General features: G+C 36.4%; 1 protein-coding gene across 1 annotated transcript in view; it reads left to right on the top strand.

The window, feature by feature from the left end:
* LOC119651583 overlaps window positions 1–21,992 on the top strand; it is a 78,008-nt gene that overhangs the window by 23,226 nt on the left and 32,790 nt on the right. Inside the window, exons 2-3 of the mRNA XM_038055222.1 lie at window positions 5,831–6,259; window positions 6,329–6,455. Of these exons, the coding sequence (XP_037911150.1) occupies window positions 5,836–6,259; window positions 6,329–6,455 (551 nt within the window). The 5' untranslated portion in view covers window positions 5,831–5,835. The remainder of the gene's footprint in view (window positions 1–5,830; window positions 6,260–6,328; window positions 6,456–21,992) is intronic.

Below are 21,992 nucleotides of genomic sequence, written 5' to 3' on the forward strand. Positions count from 1 at the left end.
GGCAGTGGGATTTGTATCGTGAGTTGACGTGGGATACCAGTCGACTCAGCTGTGAATGAGCACCTGAGTCAAATCAGTGTAATAATCTCGGGCGAGCGCAATGCTGACCACATTGCCTCCTACAGTGTACCACTGTAATGTACCGTTACGGTCTTAAATGAAGTGCTCTAACACACTTCAAGGCCCCTATCCAAGGATTGTTGCGCTAACGATTATTATTATTATTATAAAATTCATCAATTTGTTGGTTTATTCATAGTTTTTTTTTTGAACCAGGATTACTCCTTAAATATTCTAAGACATAAGCTGGCAATATAAAGTCATGCTAGAATCTGAAATTCATATATTCTTACAAAAGTGTATGGGCATATATGGTCGACATTTACCCCTTGGTGGGATATAGGACGTCAAACACACCTACCCGCCGTCGCTCGCGTTTACCAAAAATTCGTTTCAACTACCCGGCCCCGAGACATCTGCAATCCTTCTCCACTGTTTTGCCTGAAATGCCCTTGGCGACCCCCTTCGTCGGCCAGTACACATGCCTGTTTTCTAAGAAATATATGCCTAACCATTTCAAACAACTCACTAGGCCCTATTATTTTCCAAGTTACGTAGTTGGGAGTCTCGCTCATAATAACTTTTTCATTACGTCTCCAGTTTTTCCGAAAAAACAGGCGACCATTTGGTTCGCGGTGCTCCTTGCTCGAGTAACGTTTGTTGAATTGTTTTTCGTTTTGGAAGTTCTATAAATTCGATTGTTGGTTTGTTTCGGACTCATATGGATAGATCCATGATTCATTAACCTGTGTAAATAATATATACGGCATTTGACGCACCCTGATTTTATTTTTTGAGCATTTCTTTGCACCAAGTGACACGAGTCTTTTTTTTTTGGACGATTATCAAAATTTTTTTTACGTTCAAGAGATCATTCAAAAGGGTATGTATGCTTCTCATACTAGCACCCAAGGATGCCTCAATCTCACGGTATGTCACATGACGATCTTCCATTACAGCATCAATGTTTTCTGGTACAACAACTGGGTTTGGATGACCTTCCTCGAACTTTTTGAGTGAAATACGGCCACGACTAAATTTATAATAACGTACAGTTTTTTACAGTAGCTAAAGATGGAGCCTCATCGAGGGTTCATTGAAATAATCTTGTCTTGACAATTTTTTGTACATCAAATATAGTCATGTGGGGTATCAAATTAAAGCTCTTGGTTAGCCTTTTTCGAAGCCTATCTTAGTTTTGACATTTGTTAGAACGGTGCGGAGTGCCGGGGGTTGAAAGCGATCATTTCTTTAACGAACTCATTCTCAGAAACTACCCCACCGAAAAATCTGAAAAAAAATCAGAAGGTTGCCACTATATAGTGCCTAGACTCTGAAATACCCTCCATATCGATACCTGTTCAAATAAAGTTAATAATAGTACGTTACTATAATGTTTAGTAAATTGCAGGAAAACCCCCCTAAGTTCATTCTAGAATCACAAAATTTCAGTAATATCGGCTATAAGGCATAGAGCATAATCCTGCGTAAATCGCACTATTGATAACAAAGTTATACTAGGTCAAAGCTGCCGCTTCTGTGCAAATTCAATGCTATGAATGTCAATATCACTTGAAAATGGATATTTTCACATAATATATGCATATATTAAGTGCTACATACTAATGGGACAAATGCACACTCAAATCTCTTTATAAAAAAAATACACAAAACCTTTCATACCTGAAGCGTCTAGGTTCCGATTTCCCGACTTGTTTGATGATTGCTAGTGCATCGTCCACATGAATTTTCGAATATGGCAGCCTCCTAAAGTTCGTTTTCCAGATTCTTCATAGATACATCGTCTAGTAGCAGTGAAATGAATGAAATTAAACACTAATGCATGTAAAAGCCAGTTTTATATAAAGTTTGGCTTTCTTCCTCCATTCGATTGATTTCTACAATTAGAATAATTGATGGCACCGGAACCGGCAACGGGCCCTAACTACGTTGAAACTGCAACTCTATTGGAAACATGGAAACTGAAAATTCTTTAAACCACGCGTTATCATAAAGCTTCTACCAACAAGAAAATCCAACGTCATTTATCTCCTGAGGGTCTGATTTCCAGGTATGTTCCAAGGAGAGATATGCAGAACTTTACGGAAATTAATTTTTTTACTGAATATTATTATACTTAAACAAAATTCCCTCAAAAATTTCAAAGTGAAATCCCAAGCATTGTAAAAGTTACAGTCTCGTGAACGCTTCGATCCAACCTTTTGATTGATCGAGGAACCCTTTTGACACGGTGATTAAGACTCAAAAAACATCCAGCCGTAATAAGTTGTTCACTATATGATTAAAGCTGTGTTTCGATTTTTGCTCCATTTGTATATTGGGTCAGTCAAAACCTTTACCGCGTTTACCTCAAAACAGCATTATTCAACTGATCGACTAAAACGTACGCATCTGAACAACATAATAAACAATTCTATATAACATTAATTGTTTTTAAATAACTTCGGCCAGAAAAAAAAATAAGCCTTGAGAAAAAATTATGAAAATTTGGGTAAAGGTGCAACTTTTTCCATCACAATTTTTAAATTTTCGACATGAATCATATGCCCCTAAAATAAAATTCCATGGTTTATTTTTTACAAATTGGAAAATACGTAGCAAGAGAATGTACCCCGATTTAAAACTGTTGCCACAACTATGTTCATTTAATTGTATGTTTTCCCTGAAGGCAGTAAAACCGAGTTACAAAAATGAGTTGCTGACAAGTTAATTGGGCGGATTTAAGTTTTAATGCTATGGTGTGATCAATGGTTTCTAAATTTATTTCCAGTGGCAAAATTGTTTACCATATTGGCGCGGACTATGCAGTAAATTATTTAATGATGATTATAATGCAAGTTATAGACTAACTTGGTAAAATATTTGCACTTTATCTTTGTAAATTTTGTTCATATTGTATAGCGCAGTCTGAGCATTCCGTCGTAGAAAAACCTAGAAAAGCCCGTAGAGCATGTATTGTGATAAGAAGCATCGTAGGTTAAGGGCGAACCATGAATTTCCTGAAAACTCTAACTTTAAATGCGTTTTTGTCGAAGTTACGTTTTTGTCGAAGTAACGTTTTTCCATTTCGGTGAACAACTAAATTGTATGCAACACGATGAATTTCCTTTCTCTGACACAATCATTACAAATGCATATATCACTTTAGCATGTCATCTATCCTTGCATCCCTCCTATTTATGGTGGAAAAACCATTTTCCGTGAAAGTCCTCCCAAAATGCGTGGATTTTTACCAGAACCTTAAAAAACGTCTGGATATTCCGTGTAACTAACGCAAGCGCAAGCTAAGACTGGAAAATACAACAACCAAAAAATAACAGCTCGACCGCTCGTATGAAGCCGTAAAACTCCGGGCCCAAATAACGCGATCAAAAGGGATTAGCCACGACGGATTACATCCTTATTCTCCCCAGGGCGAAACACCGAATTTCAATACTAAATTAAAAAAAAATCGCCATGCAAAACACTTGGCCACTGCATTCGACGAACTCAAAACAGCTCCTGCAATTTTTTTGGGTTGGTACACATACAGATCGTTCGTCACGACGAAGACGAAGCACCCCGCACGAAACCTTTCAATTTTGACTATGTTTTTGTTCGAAGTCCCCACTTGCGGGGCTTTACAAACCCTTAGAAATTATTCCACAGCCGCAGTAACCGCTTCGTCGTCGTAAGGAATTACAGAATAGCAAGTCGGGAAACCGGAAACTAGACGCCTCAGATATAAAAGGTTTTGAATTTCCCTATATGAGTAAATGACAGTAAAATTGTTAAAATTGCAATTACACTCTATTCACCAAAGAGCAATTTACATTATTTGATCTGGAAAGCAGTATAATGATAATAGCAAATTCATTCAAAACATTCAGGTACAAACAAGTCGGGAAGTTGAACGCTTCAGGTATGAAAGGGTTTGTGTATTGCTTATATAAACATGTTTGAATGAGCATTTGCCCCATTTGTACAGCTCGTAATGTTTATGCATTTAATTTGTCAGACCATTCCCTTTAGTACGACATAGACATTCATAGCCTATATTAATGCAAAGCTTGATGAATCTAGGATCTAGGACGGACATACAATAAAGCGATTTTAATAAGATTTTATTTTACAAAAAATCTTAAATAGGGCTAGGGAAAAGTAGATTCTTTATAAATGCAACTTTAATATTTCATTCTAGTGTCACTTATTCTCGTTAATTATGACATGTCTTATTTTATATTTTCTAAAAAAGCTTCGGTTCGGTCTGGATAGTTAATGCGCCGAAAGCTCGCGTTCATCCACATGTGATCCTTACTATAATATATCATTTGATCACCTCCGTTCCTCTTTCCCTTATGTATATTTAATTTGCTTCGACTTACGTAATCTTCATCATAGAACGCGATTTCATAAAACCAATGAGTTTCCTATATAAGTCAAGGCACTCCCGCACTCTATCCTATGAACCCTTTTAATTGTTATTAACACTGCTGTTATGATTAATATGAACTTGATATCACCTCGAAACCCATTATGAGAACGGCTTTTTGATAATAAACCAACAGCTTGCGTTTTTTGCTCCAGCAGCTGTCTCTCATAAAATTAATTTTTTGAAAGCAAAGAATTTCCGTTTCTTCTAATACATATGACTTTGTGCGTGATTGAATTTCTCTTTTCTGAAAATAGCGGGAAGTATGTATACTCGAATTCCAGAAACACAATACCCACATTTACAGTTGTCCAACCCTTGTCTTCTTTTAGCAATTTGTTATGCGACGAATACATACCTAACTTGTTATGAACATGAAAATTTTACTTTTTGATGATTTGATGGAAACTGGACTCTGTATTAAATACCTGAGCGATTTTGCTAAAAGTGCCAAACATGTACATATATATGAATAGAAAGAAACTGATTCCTATACTAAGTATTTATACAAAGTTATGAAAACTAGACTTTCTCTCCCTTTTACAATAATTGTGTCGGCCCTTTTAACACCAAAGCATGGGTTGTTATTTTTATAAACTAAATTGTGTTTTTTTCGGTTCTTTATAATAATAATTTCATTTTATCTTAGTGTAACTAATCTTGCAAGTTATTTTGAGCAGAACACACATATAGTATTACATATATGCATCCCGTACATTACAGTTGTTGAGTAAAGTAACTCAAGTGTTCGTCTTCAATAAATGATCTTACATTGAGTCATTAATTTGTTATTCACAAGACCCGAACAATGTACTCGTACATATGTATGTAACAATAGCAAATTGAACCTGTTAAGTCGTAAATAATCAATCAGTCATTTCGAAAAACCTACGCAATGGAAGTGAACTAATTTGCATATTTCTAATCGAAATCCGAAGACCTCATGACCTTACCCGGTGAGCACGAACATGATTATGTTTTTATTATTAAGAAAACATACGTAACTTTCGATTTTATTATTCAATTGCGTATTCTTATGGTGTTTCGTAGATGAAATAAGTATATATTTACTTTGTGCGTGAATTAGGTTTACTGACAAAGCCTATATTGTATGAACTTGAATGAATGACTTCATTATTGACCACTACATACAAATTACACGCTTTTTCTAGAAGGACTAATCACTTCTTGATAACTACACTCATTATAAATAACTCCTAGCAGTCAAGACTAAAGGATATAAGATAAATAGCCATGACTCAATCCAAGAAAAAATAATTAACTTTGCTTAGGAAAAAGTCATCAAAAATTCTACAAATAATTTTCTATTGTTTTCAGGACACATGGATGCTATCATAATTTCCAAGTTTATTTTTCTATTAACTCTATTGGCAAGTGTACAAGCCGAGGACAGTGCAAGGACACTGCTCCGCAATTCATCAATATCCGATTCTGAAAATCAACAGAAACAATTTGCTAACGCACATTCGCAGTTAAAGCCAGTATCGGAAACATTTTCCAAACAACATAAAACTACTCAAGAAATTGTTGATTTGCCAAAACCTCTAAAATTACTAAATAATTATGACTACGATGACAGCAATAATGCAACCAGCACGGCTACAGACGAACCCAGACGTCTTAAGCATAAACCGAGTGGATCACTTAATTCGCGTCTGACCACAGCTTTGAATATCGCGGCTAAGCAGGGATTAGATGCTATGGTTAAACTCTACGAGAAAACTGAGCCGGAAATGCTACGAAGAGGTAGGTGAAAGTGTATCTTTTAAAGAAATTTTGCTTTAAATATTGGTTCGCATATTTGTTTATTTGCAGGCGGGTTCCTTGACCCTAATCATCCAGGGGCTCAACTATCAAAATTCAGTGAAGCACGCGATGGAACCGAAAATAACGCTAAAGCTGCATATGCCGCCCTCGTTGCCACTAAATATTTTCGGAAAACGTAAGTAAATGCGGAAATTGCATGCTACGGGTTTTTAGGATACATTGACAGAAATGCATTAGCAATCATCTTTAAATAAGCGACTTTTTTCTCAAATTTCTGCATATTGAAAATTAGGATTTTGCTATTTTGCCACAAGAATCTAAGACCTTTGGTCAAGTAAAGCTTAAGGGGTTAAACCACGCCGCTTAAATAAAGTTTTATAGTCTTGATAGGACCGAAAACAATTTTCTAAACTTTCATTTTGGCCGCATTTCAATTTAATTTCCTCCAAACGCCTGATCATCAAGAAACGATAGTAATTATTAAAAGGACATGTTGATAAATTAGGATAGGTTGACAAATTCTAATAGTTCCATACACTAAAGCACTTTATTAGACTTATTGTACTATCCCCTAACTAGACTTTTACGAAATTGAGAACGACTTCTATAGGCGGAATGTTTGCTGTTCCCCGAAGAAAATCTTTCCAAGGCATCAAAATTGGGCAGAGGCTTTGCTTTTGAGGAATAGTAAAAATGTCCCGAGGGCCGGGTTTGCACAAAATTTTCCGCCTGCCAGCAGGATGTCTAATCCCAAAAGACTTTTGGTCATTTGTTGAACCCTCTTTTCTTTTGTTGATTACGAGGGAGTACCTTGTTCAGCAGGTGATGGAGTCACCTGCTGCTTGCCTAGAAATTTCCAAATGAAACTTGCGTCGTACTTTGCCCGGATGACGAAATTTTCATTTCTCGAATAATGCTAGGGCAAGATGTCATATAAACCAACAGATTTATATCTATGCCCATTTGACACGCGCAAGTGATGTTGCTGTATACAGCTATCGACTCTAAGCTGCGATTCTGGATGTTGCCTGGGAAGGGCACAGTTTTAGTTCTCTCATCGCTCTCTGTACACTTACCGCCTTTTTATTTGATTTTGTTTTTTAATAATGGCTTACATTTAAACAGCACATAACCTTATATTAGCTTATATTTAGCTATTGTATATCTAACTTAATTTTATTTCAGTAGGTGGCAATTACCTTCTCTATATTTTACTTTATGTTTGTGTAATTATTTATATCGATCGTAACACAACAATAACTCCCAAGCGCGAGAAGTATCGAACTCACTTACTCTACAAGAAGTATCGAAAACAGAGATTTCAGGTCAGTGCTCATTATTTGACAGTGCCTAAGAAATGTCGCCAACGGGGAACTTGCTGGTAAAGTCCTCTAATACTGAGGTTTTGATGATTTTTCGTTCTTTCGAAAAACCTTTCAGTAAGGCTGAGAGCGTGTTCCTGAAGAGGTCTAGCATTAGCTCGCCAATATACCTCGGCACTTCGCTCGCATTTGTTTTTGTCTTCTTGTAAGACATCCAAGTGCAATATCGTAAGGCACGAAGTTCGAATGTCACACACCTTTCTATGACTTTCATTAAGCATGTGATCCACATAGGGGCTCCCTAACATATAATTGGTGGTATGAATCAGTTTAGTTTTAGTGCTAAAACATACGTTCTTTGGAAAAAGATAGTAGATTGTCTTCCTGATATCGATCTCAAGGCGGGAATTGAATTTTAGGAATTCGTTTATCTTAACTCCGAAGTATTTAATTGATTTTGATCTGCTCACTACGCTGTGCCTGACTTTCAACTTCAAGCTATTAACTTCCATCCTAGATCTACAGTCAAAGTATCTAGATTTTCTCCGAAAAGTGTAAACTTGCGCTTTTGTCTCGTTAATTTTCTTTCGGTCCTGTAAACTTACGTCACCAAGCAAGGATCCGGTTCAACTTCGAAATCGAGTTCATCTCTTCGCAAAACTATCCTTGCACTTGTTTTCAGAGCTTTCTCTGCTTCTTTGTGCCAACTCCAACCACTAGTTGAATCAAACTTCAGAGCTCAGTTCAAGATTACTCTTACAACTTTCCTAAACACAATAAGTAGCATTCAAACGAACGTTTGATAAGCCCGAATAGAAGCTGTTCGAAACTAAAGCAGTCTGAATATCCTTGCGATGTTGGACTTGACAAAGATTTTATTATTGTTGACTAAACTAGTTTTACGGCCATTTTGAAAATCGTTTTTTTAAATGAGGCTATTAAAAGTGGAATTCACGGGACCCCAAATTCGAAAAGAATTCAGTATTATCTCGATTTGTTGATTCCAAAACACCACAATCTAAGTCGAAAATGACGTAGTCGCATAAGAATCAAATCAAATCTGTCAATGTAAGTGAATACACACTTGTCAATGTTATTTATGAAATATCTAAACTTAACTTGCGCATATGTACATATTAAATGTTAAGAATAATTTGAATTTTTAATATGAAAAAATATAAAAGAATTAATTATTATTTGATAACAAATGGGGGTGACTCTTTGTTAAAGTTACGAATAGAAAGTTGTCCGACAAATTAAAAGTTTAAAAAATTATAACCCTTGGAACACGTTTACATTTCCTTATTTATACGTAAAATTCCCGATAAAATTCGACACTGAAAAGCATATAACCAGTCTTCCTTGAATATGCGAATCAGCCTCAAAAGTAAATGTAGGGGCTGACATACGTTTACAATTAAGTCCTACCTCATTGACGTCTAATATTTACTTTCGACTGTAACTTCGACTTATAACAAATTTTACAGAATTTATTTTCTTTTTTAATATTGTGGTTATCATTAGTCCCTAAATAGGGCATAATTCCATACCTACATGCTATCGTTGACGGTTTGCTGAAATGTGTTTCAACTTCCTCTAGGACTTCCCGAGAAGTTTGCCTGCTTTCCTACTATTCTGCAACATGTTTTTCTGGCCCGTGCGCCGACAAAGTTCTTCGTTCGAAATTTTGTCAGGCCAAAGTACCACAGTAATACCACTCATACAAGTTTTGACCAAAACTTGGAGCTTTCGAATAACAATTAAGGTGAGATTCCATATGCTACGACCATACAACCTCAACTTGAAGTTTTGTTGAGCTAACTGTATTTTCAAATTTAGAGAAAACAGCAAAGGTGGATCTACCGCTGCTGATTTCTGTTCAAATGAAATTAATAATAATATATTACCACATTTTGGAATTTTCCTGGAAAGCCCCATTACACACATCCTAGAATTGTACACACAAGAACACAAAGTATAATATTGGCGATGATTTTGGAAAGATTGAATAGAATCAAAGTATTATTAAAAAAGTTAGACCTACTAATTGGGTTTCGTGTGAATTTACTATACACCAAGATAGCATAAAATGTCAGTATTACGTTTATATCATCTTTCTCTTCATGTTGTGTTAACTTCCCGTAATTTTTATCGTTTTTAAGATTTGGAGTACAACCAAACCTTATTAAAATCAGTTCACTGTATGTCTGTCTGTCTGTCCACTACGATTTTCTTTTCTTTTTTTTTTGTAGATGGAGGTAGAAACATGAAAAAGACACTGCCACGGCATGTTGCAGCAGTCTGTAAGATTCTCACCCACTAAAACCCTTCTTGCTTCCCCACGATCAATCCTTCCATACCTCGCGCCGTCCTTGGGCGCTCCACTGTTCCAACTTCTGCCTGAATCCTTTTGATTGCGGAGTTCAGTGCACGCCAGTTGACCTCCGACTTCAGCATTTCCCCGATGATGTTTTGAGTGCTTATGCTGATTTCCATTCTCCTATTCTCGTACCGACAGCGTGCCTCACTTGCCAGAATGGCTGTCCCGCAATAAGATGCGCTGCCTCAACTGAAATTATTTTGAAGGCGCAGCCCACCCTTAAGGTCACGCTTAGGTGGCCGATACATGCAAAAGGAGGTGCAAAATTACTTCACCGAATATAGTCATGTGGGGTGAAATAAAAATATTATTCAATTATTCATAATAGCACTGAAATGACTTAGCCATCGAAAGAATTTAACTTTCCCAAACCGAAAGCCGAAATACTGCACTTTTTGACCGCAGCATTATAATAATGAATTTATGTTTGTTCAACTTTAACCAACATATTAACTGTAAAGTTGAAGTTGATAATTGTAAAGTTGAAGATTTCATTGCATGAAAATTAAGGATTAACAATTTCAGTTCAGTTCAGAGCTAGTTTTTTTCCACTTTAAGGGTGGACATTAAGTTCATTAATGCGGTCTATTAGTATTTCAGCCGAATTAAAAAACTTGAATGCCTTCACATGTTAACTTTTTCCAACGAATCCAACGAACTTATACTGACATAATAATATAATATAAGCTTACTCACTGACAAATTAACTAATAAACTTTTACCCTCTAAACTTCTGATCTAAATGATAGTTAAAGTAGGAACGGAATAATTGGTTCCCTAAATATCTCTATTTGAAAGGATAATAAATATTACTAGCGAAAAGAAAAGCCAAGTCTTAATTATTTCAAATAATTTAATCGTTAGAAACACCGCTAGATTAGACTCAGATAATGCACATAAGTTTAGCTAGTGATGTACGTGTGCTATTATAATTATAAGATATTATTTCCGAGAATTATCTAAAATTAAAAATTATCTTGATTAGTTGTTAAAATCGTGTCTTCTTCTCTAAATAATCAAATAAAGAAATTACAGTTAAATTTTTAAGTCCATTGAATCAATCATGTGTTCAAATTTCACACTTCAAACACTATAACTTTTCGTAATTATAATTATACTATTCATAAAAAAAATTTTACTTCACTCAACTATTCCAGCACCATAAAATTGCCGTTCAGAGCCATATTTTGCTCTTCCAGTTCCTTATTGTTTACTGTAATTCTGCGTCGACTCTTCTCGCCATATTGGAAAGTGAGTTTTAAGAGTTGACGAGGAGTTACTAAAAACCAATTTTAAAAATATTTCTAAATAGTTTTTACACAGGAACCCTATTGATTATGAATTTAGAGATGTTTTAGCTTATCTTAACCCAATTAAAGAAAAACGAAGAAAAAGAACTTTTCAAACAGATTGAACCTCTTGAGACGCAAAAGATATACAATTAGCGCTTTCCAGAAATTGGTTTTTTTAATTGGTAATATTATACTTGAGGAATATTTCCCCAAAATTTCAAAGTGGATTTCCAACAATTGTAAAATTTGCAGACCCTTTCGAAATGATCAATAGGCCGCCAAAAAAATCAAGCCTTAAAAAATATTTCTTCAATATTAACAGTTGTACACTACAAAGAATTATGTTAAGTTGCATTCGACCGTTTATATGTGTATATCCGCTGTAGTCCCAGTACAGGATGACGTTTCTATCCCCATAGGTGGTGAACACTTTAAATGCGTTTATCTCAAAATAACATTTTGGCAATTGGCGTGCACGATAGCGTAGAAACTATTCAACAAATTAACTTGAAACTTTATGCATATTCTTTTTTGATTCTTTTTTGATACGTTGGAAAAAAAAAACAAAAATTGTTAAGAAGAAATGATGAAAAGTTAACATGCAACTGCCACTTTTTGTTATATTTTCCGCCATTTTCCTTTTCTTTGAACTTCTTAAATTTCGACCACATCATATAGAATCAATATGTCTCTATAATAAAATTTCATAGTGTTTTTTTGTCCAGAGGAAAGGTTACGAGCCGGGAGAGTGTACACCGATTTAACATTCCAGCCGAAATTATGGTCCATAATTAGACCATTCGTTTTTTAACGTTCTGTGGAAAACAAAACCTTATTAAAATCGGTTTACTGCCTGTCTGTCTGTCTATCTATCTGTCTGTTTGTCTTTCTGTTACACGCATTTTCCTCGGAAATGGTTATAGCGTTACACAAGTTTGAGTTACATAATTTTTGGTGAAATTTAAGGGGGGTGTACATTTTTCTTCCCAAATATAGCCATTTTGGAGAGCAAATGAAACGTCTCGGTTAACACTTTCCGAAGCCGAAGCTTAGTTTTAACATTTTTTGGAAAGGTGGGGATTGCGGGGGGTCGAAAGTGATCATTTCTTTCACAGACCTATTCTCAGAAACTGCCAAACCGAAATATCTGAAAAAAACAAAAGGCTGCCACTATATGGTACCTAGGCTCAATAGCTATATCTGTTCAAATAAAGTTAATAATAGTATATTACTATAATGTTTAGAAATTGACTGCAAAACTCCCCTTAAGTTCATCCTAAAATCATGAAATTTTGCAGATATACGCTATATGATAGAGCATGATCTCACCAAATTTGGTAAAAATCACACTATTCCTAACAAAGTTGTAATAGGTCAAAATTGTCGCTGCAAAGACGCTAAATGTCAGTATCACGCAAAGTGGATATTCTCACCTAATATATCCATATACATTATGTGCTAGGTACTGATGGGTCAAATGTCCACTCAAGTGTTTTTATATAAGAAATATACAAAACGTTTTATACCTGAAGCGTCTAGCTTCCAGTTTCCCGACTTGCTTTATATTACAAAAAAAGTTTTTCCACAATCAATATATTATTTCCCTAAAGTTTTATAATTGTGGAATGTCAATTCAATTCAAGGCAATGATCTATTTGGACTGCCACACGAACGATTATTAAAACCCGATTCCAGCACCATATGGTTTTAGGCTCATAAAATCGGAAAGAATTCAAAACTTCATTTGGACAATTTATGTGTTTGCCTTCAGACCCAACCGCTTTGATGTTAGTGAAGATGGAGTGATATTAGCGCGAAACTAGTTTATTTTGCCGATCAAGCTTTAGAGATGTCCCTTGATGGGTTCCAAGATTATTTTAGTTATAATCTTTGCAGCAGCAGTCAACCCCCAGTTGCCCATCCTCCCTTCCAGATTTTTCCAGGAAGGAAGACCTGCAGGAGACAATGCCGCAAAAAAACGCCAAAATACGCGGTTTTTTCTTTTCGTTTGAGCGCGTTAATGGCAAAGATAACTTCACTTCAGCTTGGAAGAACAACCTGTTACGCTTGTTACGGTGAATTGTCATATTATTCACTATATGTAAAATTTAACTGAATGTTATACGATTGGATATCGAGAAGCTGCGCTTATTGCAGAAACCAATCATAAACATTTTTTGATAACCCAAAACCATAGCCGTGAAGTCAATTAATACTTAAAACATTGCTGACGATTAGGTAGTAGAAATGCGAAATTTTCGAGTCACCTTTTGGGAAAACCAGAAAAATTTGGTTATTTATAATAATTGCATAATTGATAATAATAATGCAAGGGGAACGTGTTCGACTTCAGATCCTCGCGGAAACTGGTGACTTAGAGGCGCGAAATCAACAACACCACGCCTAACTGCGGGCAACAGTTTCAGTACTCGCCGAAGCATACTTCTTCACCGTCCAGGTGAAGTCTCCGCTGAGGTTCGGAACGAATTCCAAAGAGTGTGTATAGAATTTTCGGAAATGGATCCTTTGCATAGTCCAGGTGTTTCCCGGTTTTGAAGAGGGGTCATGAGTGGTGCAGAGGGTATACCGAAGCTATGTCATCCCCAGTGAGACACTCGTAGTTGAAATTCGGGAGATTCTAAAGCAGAAACTTTCTGCCGTACGTAGTCATGTGTGGGGATTACCTAGCTTATCCTTTAAAAGGACACAGTGGAGGGGTCCGCAGACATAAGGTCGATTACATGCTAACAAACCCTCTACAAATGCATAACGTCCATTATTAGTGGAAGGGTCAATGCGCGCCTCGAGACCAATAAAATTCTGCCCGAAGAGCAGGAGGGTTGCATTCATCTGAGAGTAGCAACACCTCTTAGTCGATCCGTATACAGAGAGGCATCTTCCAAGGGGATTCGTTGAGTCTACTGAATGATGCTAGGGGGGACGGTTTCGCAATCAAATATGGCCTACGTGCTTAGTGCAAACTGACAGATTGAATGCCACCTACCTGTCTTTTGCGAATAGTAGTTTAAACTAGACAAGTGTCGAATCCAAGCCATGAGAGACGGTGGAGCATGATCAGTGCCGAATGTGTGATTTGGTGTTAGAGATGTCGTGTCATCTCATTTCTGTTCTGTTTCTGTTATGGCGCCGGTATAATACACGAACAAGCATAATGCTGTATGTAAGGTGATTCATCAAAACCTTGCATACAAGCATGGACTGATCGGGGGAATATGTCCGGTATTGAAACGTACAACAAGTCTGACGTGCTGTTAGATGACAAGATGGGTCAATCCGCGTATATTACTGATGTTGCTCTCCTCCATAATAGTAGCATCAAACAAAAATACGTGGGCTTGGGAAATCTACCGAATTTCACGTCTGGGGATAGTGGTTGTACGCCAACATTACGGAGCTCGCGTTTATCCCAATTTCGTCAACATACTTAACCTAGGAGAGGGATCACATTTAGCCGGTTTTTAACCTCTATATCGAAAAAAAACTTAGAGCAATATGTCCATGCGTTTCGTAATCGTCATCATATCCCATTATATTCTTCGGAATTCGGATAGTTGTGCTTTTACTGGAGTGTTGTTTTAATTATTGTAAATGTCACAGACTAGAAAATATTCTCGAAATTAATATTCATATAACAGCATAATTATGCTTTGAGTGTGAGCATAGCAACGTTAGCCATCCGAACTTAAACTGGCGCTCAGTGCAAATCAAATATTTGTGCATACATATTTCATAACGCCGCAAGTTATTCATTATTCCACAAGTGAATTCAGTCATCATCATTCGAACAATAACCTTCTCCATATACGAGTATGTACTTATGTGCCTCAAAAAAAGCAATCAATAAAGTGCTGCAAGACCATTAGTCAGTTTATGGTCACACATTACACATTTATTGAGAAGCAACTATAACCTCCTTTCTTTGATTAGTTCAACTATAACACTTGGGGGTATATAGTGTACAAATAATAACTTTTTAAATATGTATGTATAGAGCGACCCAATCCAAATACACAATGCGAGCACTGCTCATTCAACTCAATTTTATTAACTGCTCAACTTTGCATATACGAGACTACTTAATATCTAGACCAGCATTTGATGCTTTTCTACCTATCTACGTCTGCAGGTGCAAAGTAATAAACTTAAATAAAAAACTCAAGGCGAACACATTAAAATGTTTGCAGATAAACTCTTGAGAAACGAAGAAAAATATGCATAAGAAGATAAAAGCTACATATCCGCTCTTCACATGAATTTACCCGTTTTCCTATATTAATGTTGAAAAAGAAAGTGATTCAAGAGGAAGTTGTCACTTTCACTTAAAGAGAATTGGCCGGGTAGATATCAATTATGTATACAAACAGCATCTACTTTTTTAGCTGATGACATTTCATATTCAAATGCATAAAAAATAAAATTAGTGAAAATTATATCCGCCATTAGGGAAATAGTTCCGAACTACAAATTATGTATAGTCGCGAATTTATATTTGACCATTTCGGTATGTCGATTGGTTTTAACCAAAATAGTTTAGGAAAGTTGATGGGAAAGTTGTTGATTGAGGAAATCTTCACATGTGTCGGGCTTTTGCGTACAGAATTAACCGGTTACATATGTAAAATAAGATGATGATATAATAAAATTAAGGTTTTTTCAATTCATTTTTTACTTATATTGACTTATTATAATCCCGGCTGATTTTACTTCTTACCGGCATTAGGATCGTAGGAGGAGAAAAGAGGCTCTAGCAATCACACCCAACATTGCCAGTGTATCCTTAAATACCTATAAAATTCTGACGTCGTTTGTACAAACCGCGAATGTTATTACATACTTGCCAGGAAGGTGACAGGCGAGTCTTCCTCCGGTTTTTTCCAACTTCATGATAAATGCATAAAGCGTGAACACCTGTGTATTCTTTTCCAACAATTCACAACCCATTTTCAAATATGAATCAAATCGTTTTGGAAAACCGTTCTTTAGTATATCGATGACACAACGTCTATACTCTTCGAGGCGTGAAACTTCCCAAGGGCAGGTAGGATTTAATCATTGGGACTTCTGTTGATCTCCACACCAATTTATACAACCTCGTCTGGATATTTCAAACACAGCTGCGATCTTGAGTAAAGGGATTTCACAAACACGTTTGCAAATGATTGCAAAAACATTTGTTTTTTCGCCTTTTCTCTTATGCACACAAAGAATAACTCATATTCCTTCTTGTATAGTAATTATTGCTGCGTTTTGTGCAATGAAATTTGCTTCCAATCTCAATCGCACAATTGGCTGCAATGCTGAACTCGCCTTTCTCAGATTCGTCGCGTACCATCCAGACAGGAACTACGTGGAACAGGATGGATTTCATCACACCTGCGATAAGCACCTGACAACACCTGACAATATTGGGCACCATTCTCCTCCTTTTCTCTGCGTGCGCCATCCGTCTTAAACTAAAAAGTCTCTCTATGAAGTAAACCTTGATTATCCGACCTAAGTAACCAGAGACACCCTGTTTAACAAAGGGGCCCTTAATCCAACCCAAGTCGGATGAATTAAATGCGTTCCTGGCATCTAGTGTCATTATATTGCTGCTCCAAAAGACCACTAGCTAGCTCGATGGATGGAGCGTCCCTGTATTGACTAAAAGGGAGATAGGGTGAGAAGGTGAACAAGTATGTGCCAGACGTTTTTTGGGGCTTCGATAACAGAACCAACCTCTGTCTCTTCCACTGGGAAAAGACATACTTCTACAAATTTACATATATAAATGCTATGCTGATTGTTTGCCCATCGTCAGCTGCTGCAATATATTTCCAAACCACTAGTTTATCTTCCCCGCGAGTGGAAGGCTAAAAGATATTTCCAACTCTGATATTGCTCATCCCGCACTTACGATTGCTTAAACTTAATACATACATGTACCATGTATGCATAATTGCATATAACTCCTTATTGAGACATAGTCTATCAATCATACCTGCGTACTATCGTTGTCGGTTTCAAGAAATGTAATGTAGTTCCCTTCAGCGCTTTCTCTACTAACCCACCATTTGAATATCCTAGAGTATGGAATTCCTCTGTACGTCATGGCCAACAGCAATAAACTTACTCTCTCTTTCTTGCATTATCACTGATCGTCCGCAGGAAAAAGCACCCTAATAAAACACAGAGGCACATGTCGATGTTGCCTCTTGCTATTCATGCAAATAGACAGAGTACAGATTTTACTCAAATTCGGCTGGAATCATCCTCCAAATCCAAAGCCATTTGGGCAATGTCCATAACTCTGTGGAAGAACAGCAGATGTTATAATCGCAACTGAGACGTTCCTTCTTCAAATCTACATGAAGATCGCCAGCAAACAACAAATAGAAACGGTATAGTAACAATAGATCAACTCTGTCTTCAATGGTCCACTGGAGCACTAAAAAGAACCCCTGCTGATGTTTTAAAAAGCATTGAAAAATGAATAAAAGGAGAGATCTAAACTCCGAAAATTATTCCACAATAATCTCTAAAATGTTAATGTGGTCAGCGGACAGTGCGGAAACTATCCTACTCTCTGTCGATGAAGCGTTTAAAGCAGAAGGGAGCACGCACTGACCCTCTATTGCAACCCGGAAAAGTGCTCATCTTTGACATCATAATGAAAATGTCTTCACTTGACTCTCTGAGAATGATTTTCCCGAATAAGTGGAAGTAGCAGCTCTGCAGAAACTAGAAGATCTATGAGACACCGTTCCATGTGGGAACCGCTTGCGTGCATTAATGGACGAGATTAGTCCATTTTCGTTTGAAAACACTCCGTTCCTGCGTGTTTTGTTCTTTCATCATTGATCTTTGGTCATTATACCTTCTACTTCCCTGACAAGGTGAATGACACTCAAAAGCATCAAATTCGTTCCCACTCGAAACAATCATTAAAGCTTTTAGTTCCCTACGTCCGTGAATTCGATAACATTTTTACAATCAGCCAAACTTTACGATGCTCTTTCGTTTCGTGCTGCCAACATGAAGAATGCCAGAGAAAAGAGCTCTCCTGATGGCGGTACAGTGTTTATCATTATTGTCTGGCAAGCAAAAGTTCCGCCCCTGTTAGCATGCACAGACGAAACACGAATGTAAAGGCAAGTCGCTATTAAGCGGTTACCTCCATTAAAGAGGATGTCGGCATTCTTTTTATTGCGTATATCTAAGAGAGAACTCCGAAATCGACTTTGTGCGGAATTTTCCCATCTAATCCTCTAAACGCCTATATGACCTTGGCCTTTCAGACCATAGTGATCACACTCTCCTTCTTTCCAATAGAACTTGGGATTGTGTTCGAAGGGTTTAACTTTGAAGCTTTAGCAAAATATCATTGACCTTTAGCACGACTTCCTTCTCCTAGGCAAATTGGATATGCTCGGAAATTTCAAGATTATTCATTTAGAATTCTCCTTTGACTGTTGTTTCAATTTCAATAATTTGGACATGATACAAACGAATAAAAATTCTACTTAAATTCGCGAACCCTATTTCAAAACCAGGACTGGTCCTACATGAAAGAATATATAATTAAAGTCCGAAATTTATTTCTTTAGCCCTTACTATGTATGCGTTCATCATAGCGTTTAGATGTCCTAGAAGGAAATTTATGACACAGCCGCCGACACGAACAATGTTCGTCTTAACATAAAAATTATTTTGCTTTTATTTTAAAACCCAGAATTTGAACCCTACGTACATATAGTATAAAATATCAAGAGGTATAATTTCGTTTGCAACTTTGACATTGACAATTCAAGCAGCCGAAACCACAGAAAAGCACTCATTTAAAAAAGCGAAAAATAATGCAAGTGTTTGAAACTGCGTGGGGACCGGAAAGAAGAAAATAAAAATTAATTCATATAAAATAATAATAATAAAATATTTTATATGAATTAATTTTCGTATCAATATGTGTAGAATTCCACACCATTTAAATGGCCAACTCGGCTTCATTGGCACTGGTTCAAGTGGTCGAGTTTTGACGACTCGACTCAATATGTTTGGCGTTATTCCGGTCTGGAATTTTGACCTCAAGCTCCATTAACTGAAGCAGGAAATTATGAGGTCAGACTATCTAAAATTACAATTACTTTTACGATTTCGTCTCTTCCAATAGTACATAGCGCTGTTAGTAGCGTAGTGAGCGCCGCGAGGGCGAAAGCCGTATTCAAAGGCTAATATACATCATTCATTGGTAGACACGTTCGTTAAAAGAAAGGGTTTTAGGAAGCCACATAACACTGTACCACATTTTTCTAGTAATAGAAATAATATAAATTTAATTTGAAGCCTAGATCAGGCTTTTTTCATTCGGTCAGGAAGATGAATTTCTCAATCTCATTCAAAACCTGTCTTGTTTGACATGGTCACATGGATAACTGAGTACTCCATCGAAAAATCGATTATTTACCTCGTTACCCCAGCGTTAAAATCCTGACCGTCAAAGGTGTTTGTATTTGTCGTTGTGCTGTCCCGCTGCTACAGGTTTATCACTTGTATAGCATTAAATTGTGATGATAATCACTCGGAAATTCAGTCTGATTGAAAACGAAGATATATTCCATATAATCCACAAAAAGAGTGAACAGAAGATGAACAACAATAATCATTGCTGTCATTGTTTAAAGTCGTCTTCCGTTTGCCGGAGTCTCCTTGATAATGTTTGCGATGTCTAAGCACATATTGCCTTGAAGAAGGATGCTTTAACCGCACCGATTGGGTTTTTTTCTGAATACATAGCGTTACGTGACCATGCTGGGAAAGATAACATTCATCGATGACAGCCTTGTTATTTTCTAAAATTTTTCTGTAAATTTCCATCGTCTCACCAAAGGCAGATTATTATCATCTAGGGTGAAGCTCTTGCTTTACTCGCGTTGGTGTCTCTACCGCGACAAAAGGCACGTAAATCGTTACTCGTGACCGTGCGTTGCAACTTGTCGCGCAAAATTTTAAGCTGCCCTTTCACGATGGATGAATAAGATATTCATGTCATTTAAAATATGTGGTATCCGAACTCCAACCTTTTGAGTAAACCGCATCGGGTCAAGATTGTTAGCGACGATCTTGGAAGTAAAGTTCTCCGCCAATTTTCCTGTTGCTGCGCGACCATCTTCCAGAAGTACTTTGAGTTGACCTTCATCGAAGTCGATCGAAGTGAGGGATATCCTGCTGGTCAAAAGCGCCATTTTGGAACTTTTTTGCTAGTCCTCAGCTGACTTAGCATCAGAAACAAAATTGTCTAACAGACAGCGACTTTATCTGATTTTTTACTGGAATCAGCTCTGCTGAGCTTACGGCAAAGTGCCATGAAGGGACGGCAGATATGTCTACTTGAATTGACAGGACCTAAAAAAGAAAAGGACTTCGACTTCGACTCAGCTTACATTTTTAATAAGTGAAACACTTGTTGCTTGAGATATTGAATTCGATGTGATTTTAACAGAAAATATTTTACTTAAAATAAAAAAAAATAATGTACAAATTAATTAATAGGATAAAATAAAGTGTTTTTCACAGGTAGGTACACCCAAACAATTACCCACACTTCCGCTTCATTTCGTTGTCAGTTTCACTTAAAACATCACATTAGATATTACTACCATAATATTCAGTACTCTACAGTATTTTGATAACAGAAATATGCGAGATTTACACTTTTCAATCTTATGACAAGATATGTTAATTGAAATCATCTTTTAGTTGGAATTTCAATTATATATCTCTCCGGTCGCTACTTTGTGGGACATAGGGCTCAAACTATGAGTCCTTTCAAGGCTGCAGTATTATATTATAGTTGACCCCTGATAGAAACTTTAAGAAAATAAAGTGATAAAATAGGAGTTTTTGTAATTTTCAATATATGGATATGAAGTTTCAATATTCGGTAAAATAAGTGTATTTTTTGTATTAAGCGATTCCCGACGCTTCAATAACATTAATTTGGTATGATTTGAATATCCCAATGTAAAATTTCAAACTCAATTCAATGTTACTCAACTTCAAGTTTATTAGAAACCAAAACTTTAGAAGTATGATTTTCTTTAGGTCATCATTTAAAGATACAGAAACTGTGACTCTCATTTGTTTAACTATTCTTGCACTTCCACCATTTATTAAACAACAGAGAAACTAGGTCTCTCGTTCATCTTCTATTGACGTATTGTTTGGCAGATTCAATTTTAATCCATACGTACGAGTATAGACACAAGAAAGATAAATTGCCAAACCGAACAGTATCTTTTTATTCCAATCCAAAAATGAATATATGTCTGGTGCCGGACAAAAGCATATTAACTGAAGTCGATTTGTAAACGTCATCATCTAATGACTTAAGAAACCGGACTCACAATCGCTGATTCTGTCGAATTCAATGCCAAAGTGAAAGTTTTGTTTCTATGCAGTTTGATCTATCAAAAATAGAAGACATAAAACTATTTGATTGTGGTATTTCAGAAAGAAAGCCCTATTTTTTGTAGAATTATGGTTAGAGATGACGAGCTGGAATGAATGAGATAAACAAGTGAAACTTTTGTAAACATCAGACAAAGGTTCGATGTCAATGTGTAATTCAATTTTGAGCAGGAACTATGATAAATATAAAAACCAGTTTACGGGGTTATAAATGAAAGTGATTCAAAACATTATTTGGAATTTTACTAAAT

This window comes from Hermetia illucens, chromosome 3, assembly GCF_905115235.1.
Source record: "Hermetia illucens chromosome 3, iHerIll2.2.curated.20191125, whole genome shotgun sequence".
Classification (NCBI taxonomy): Eukaryota; Metazoa; Arthropoda; class Insecta; order Diptera; family Stratiomyidae; genus Hermetia; species Hermetia illucens.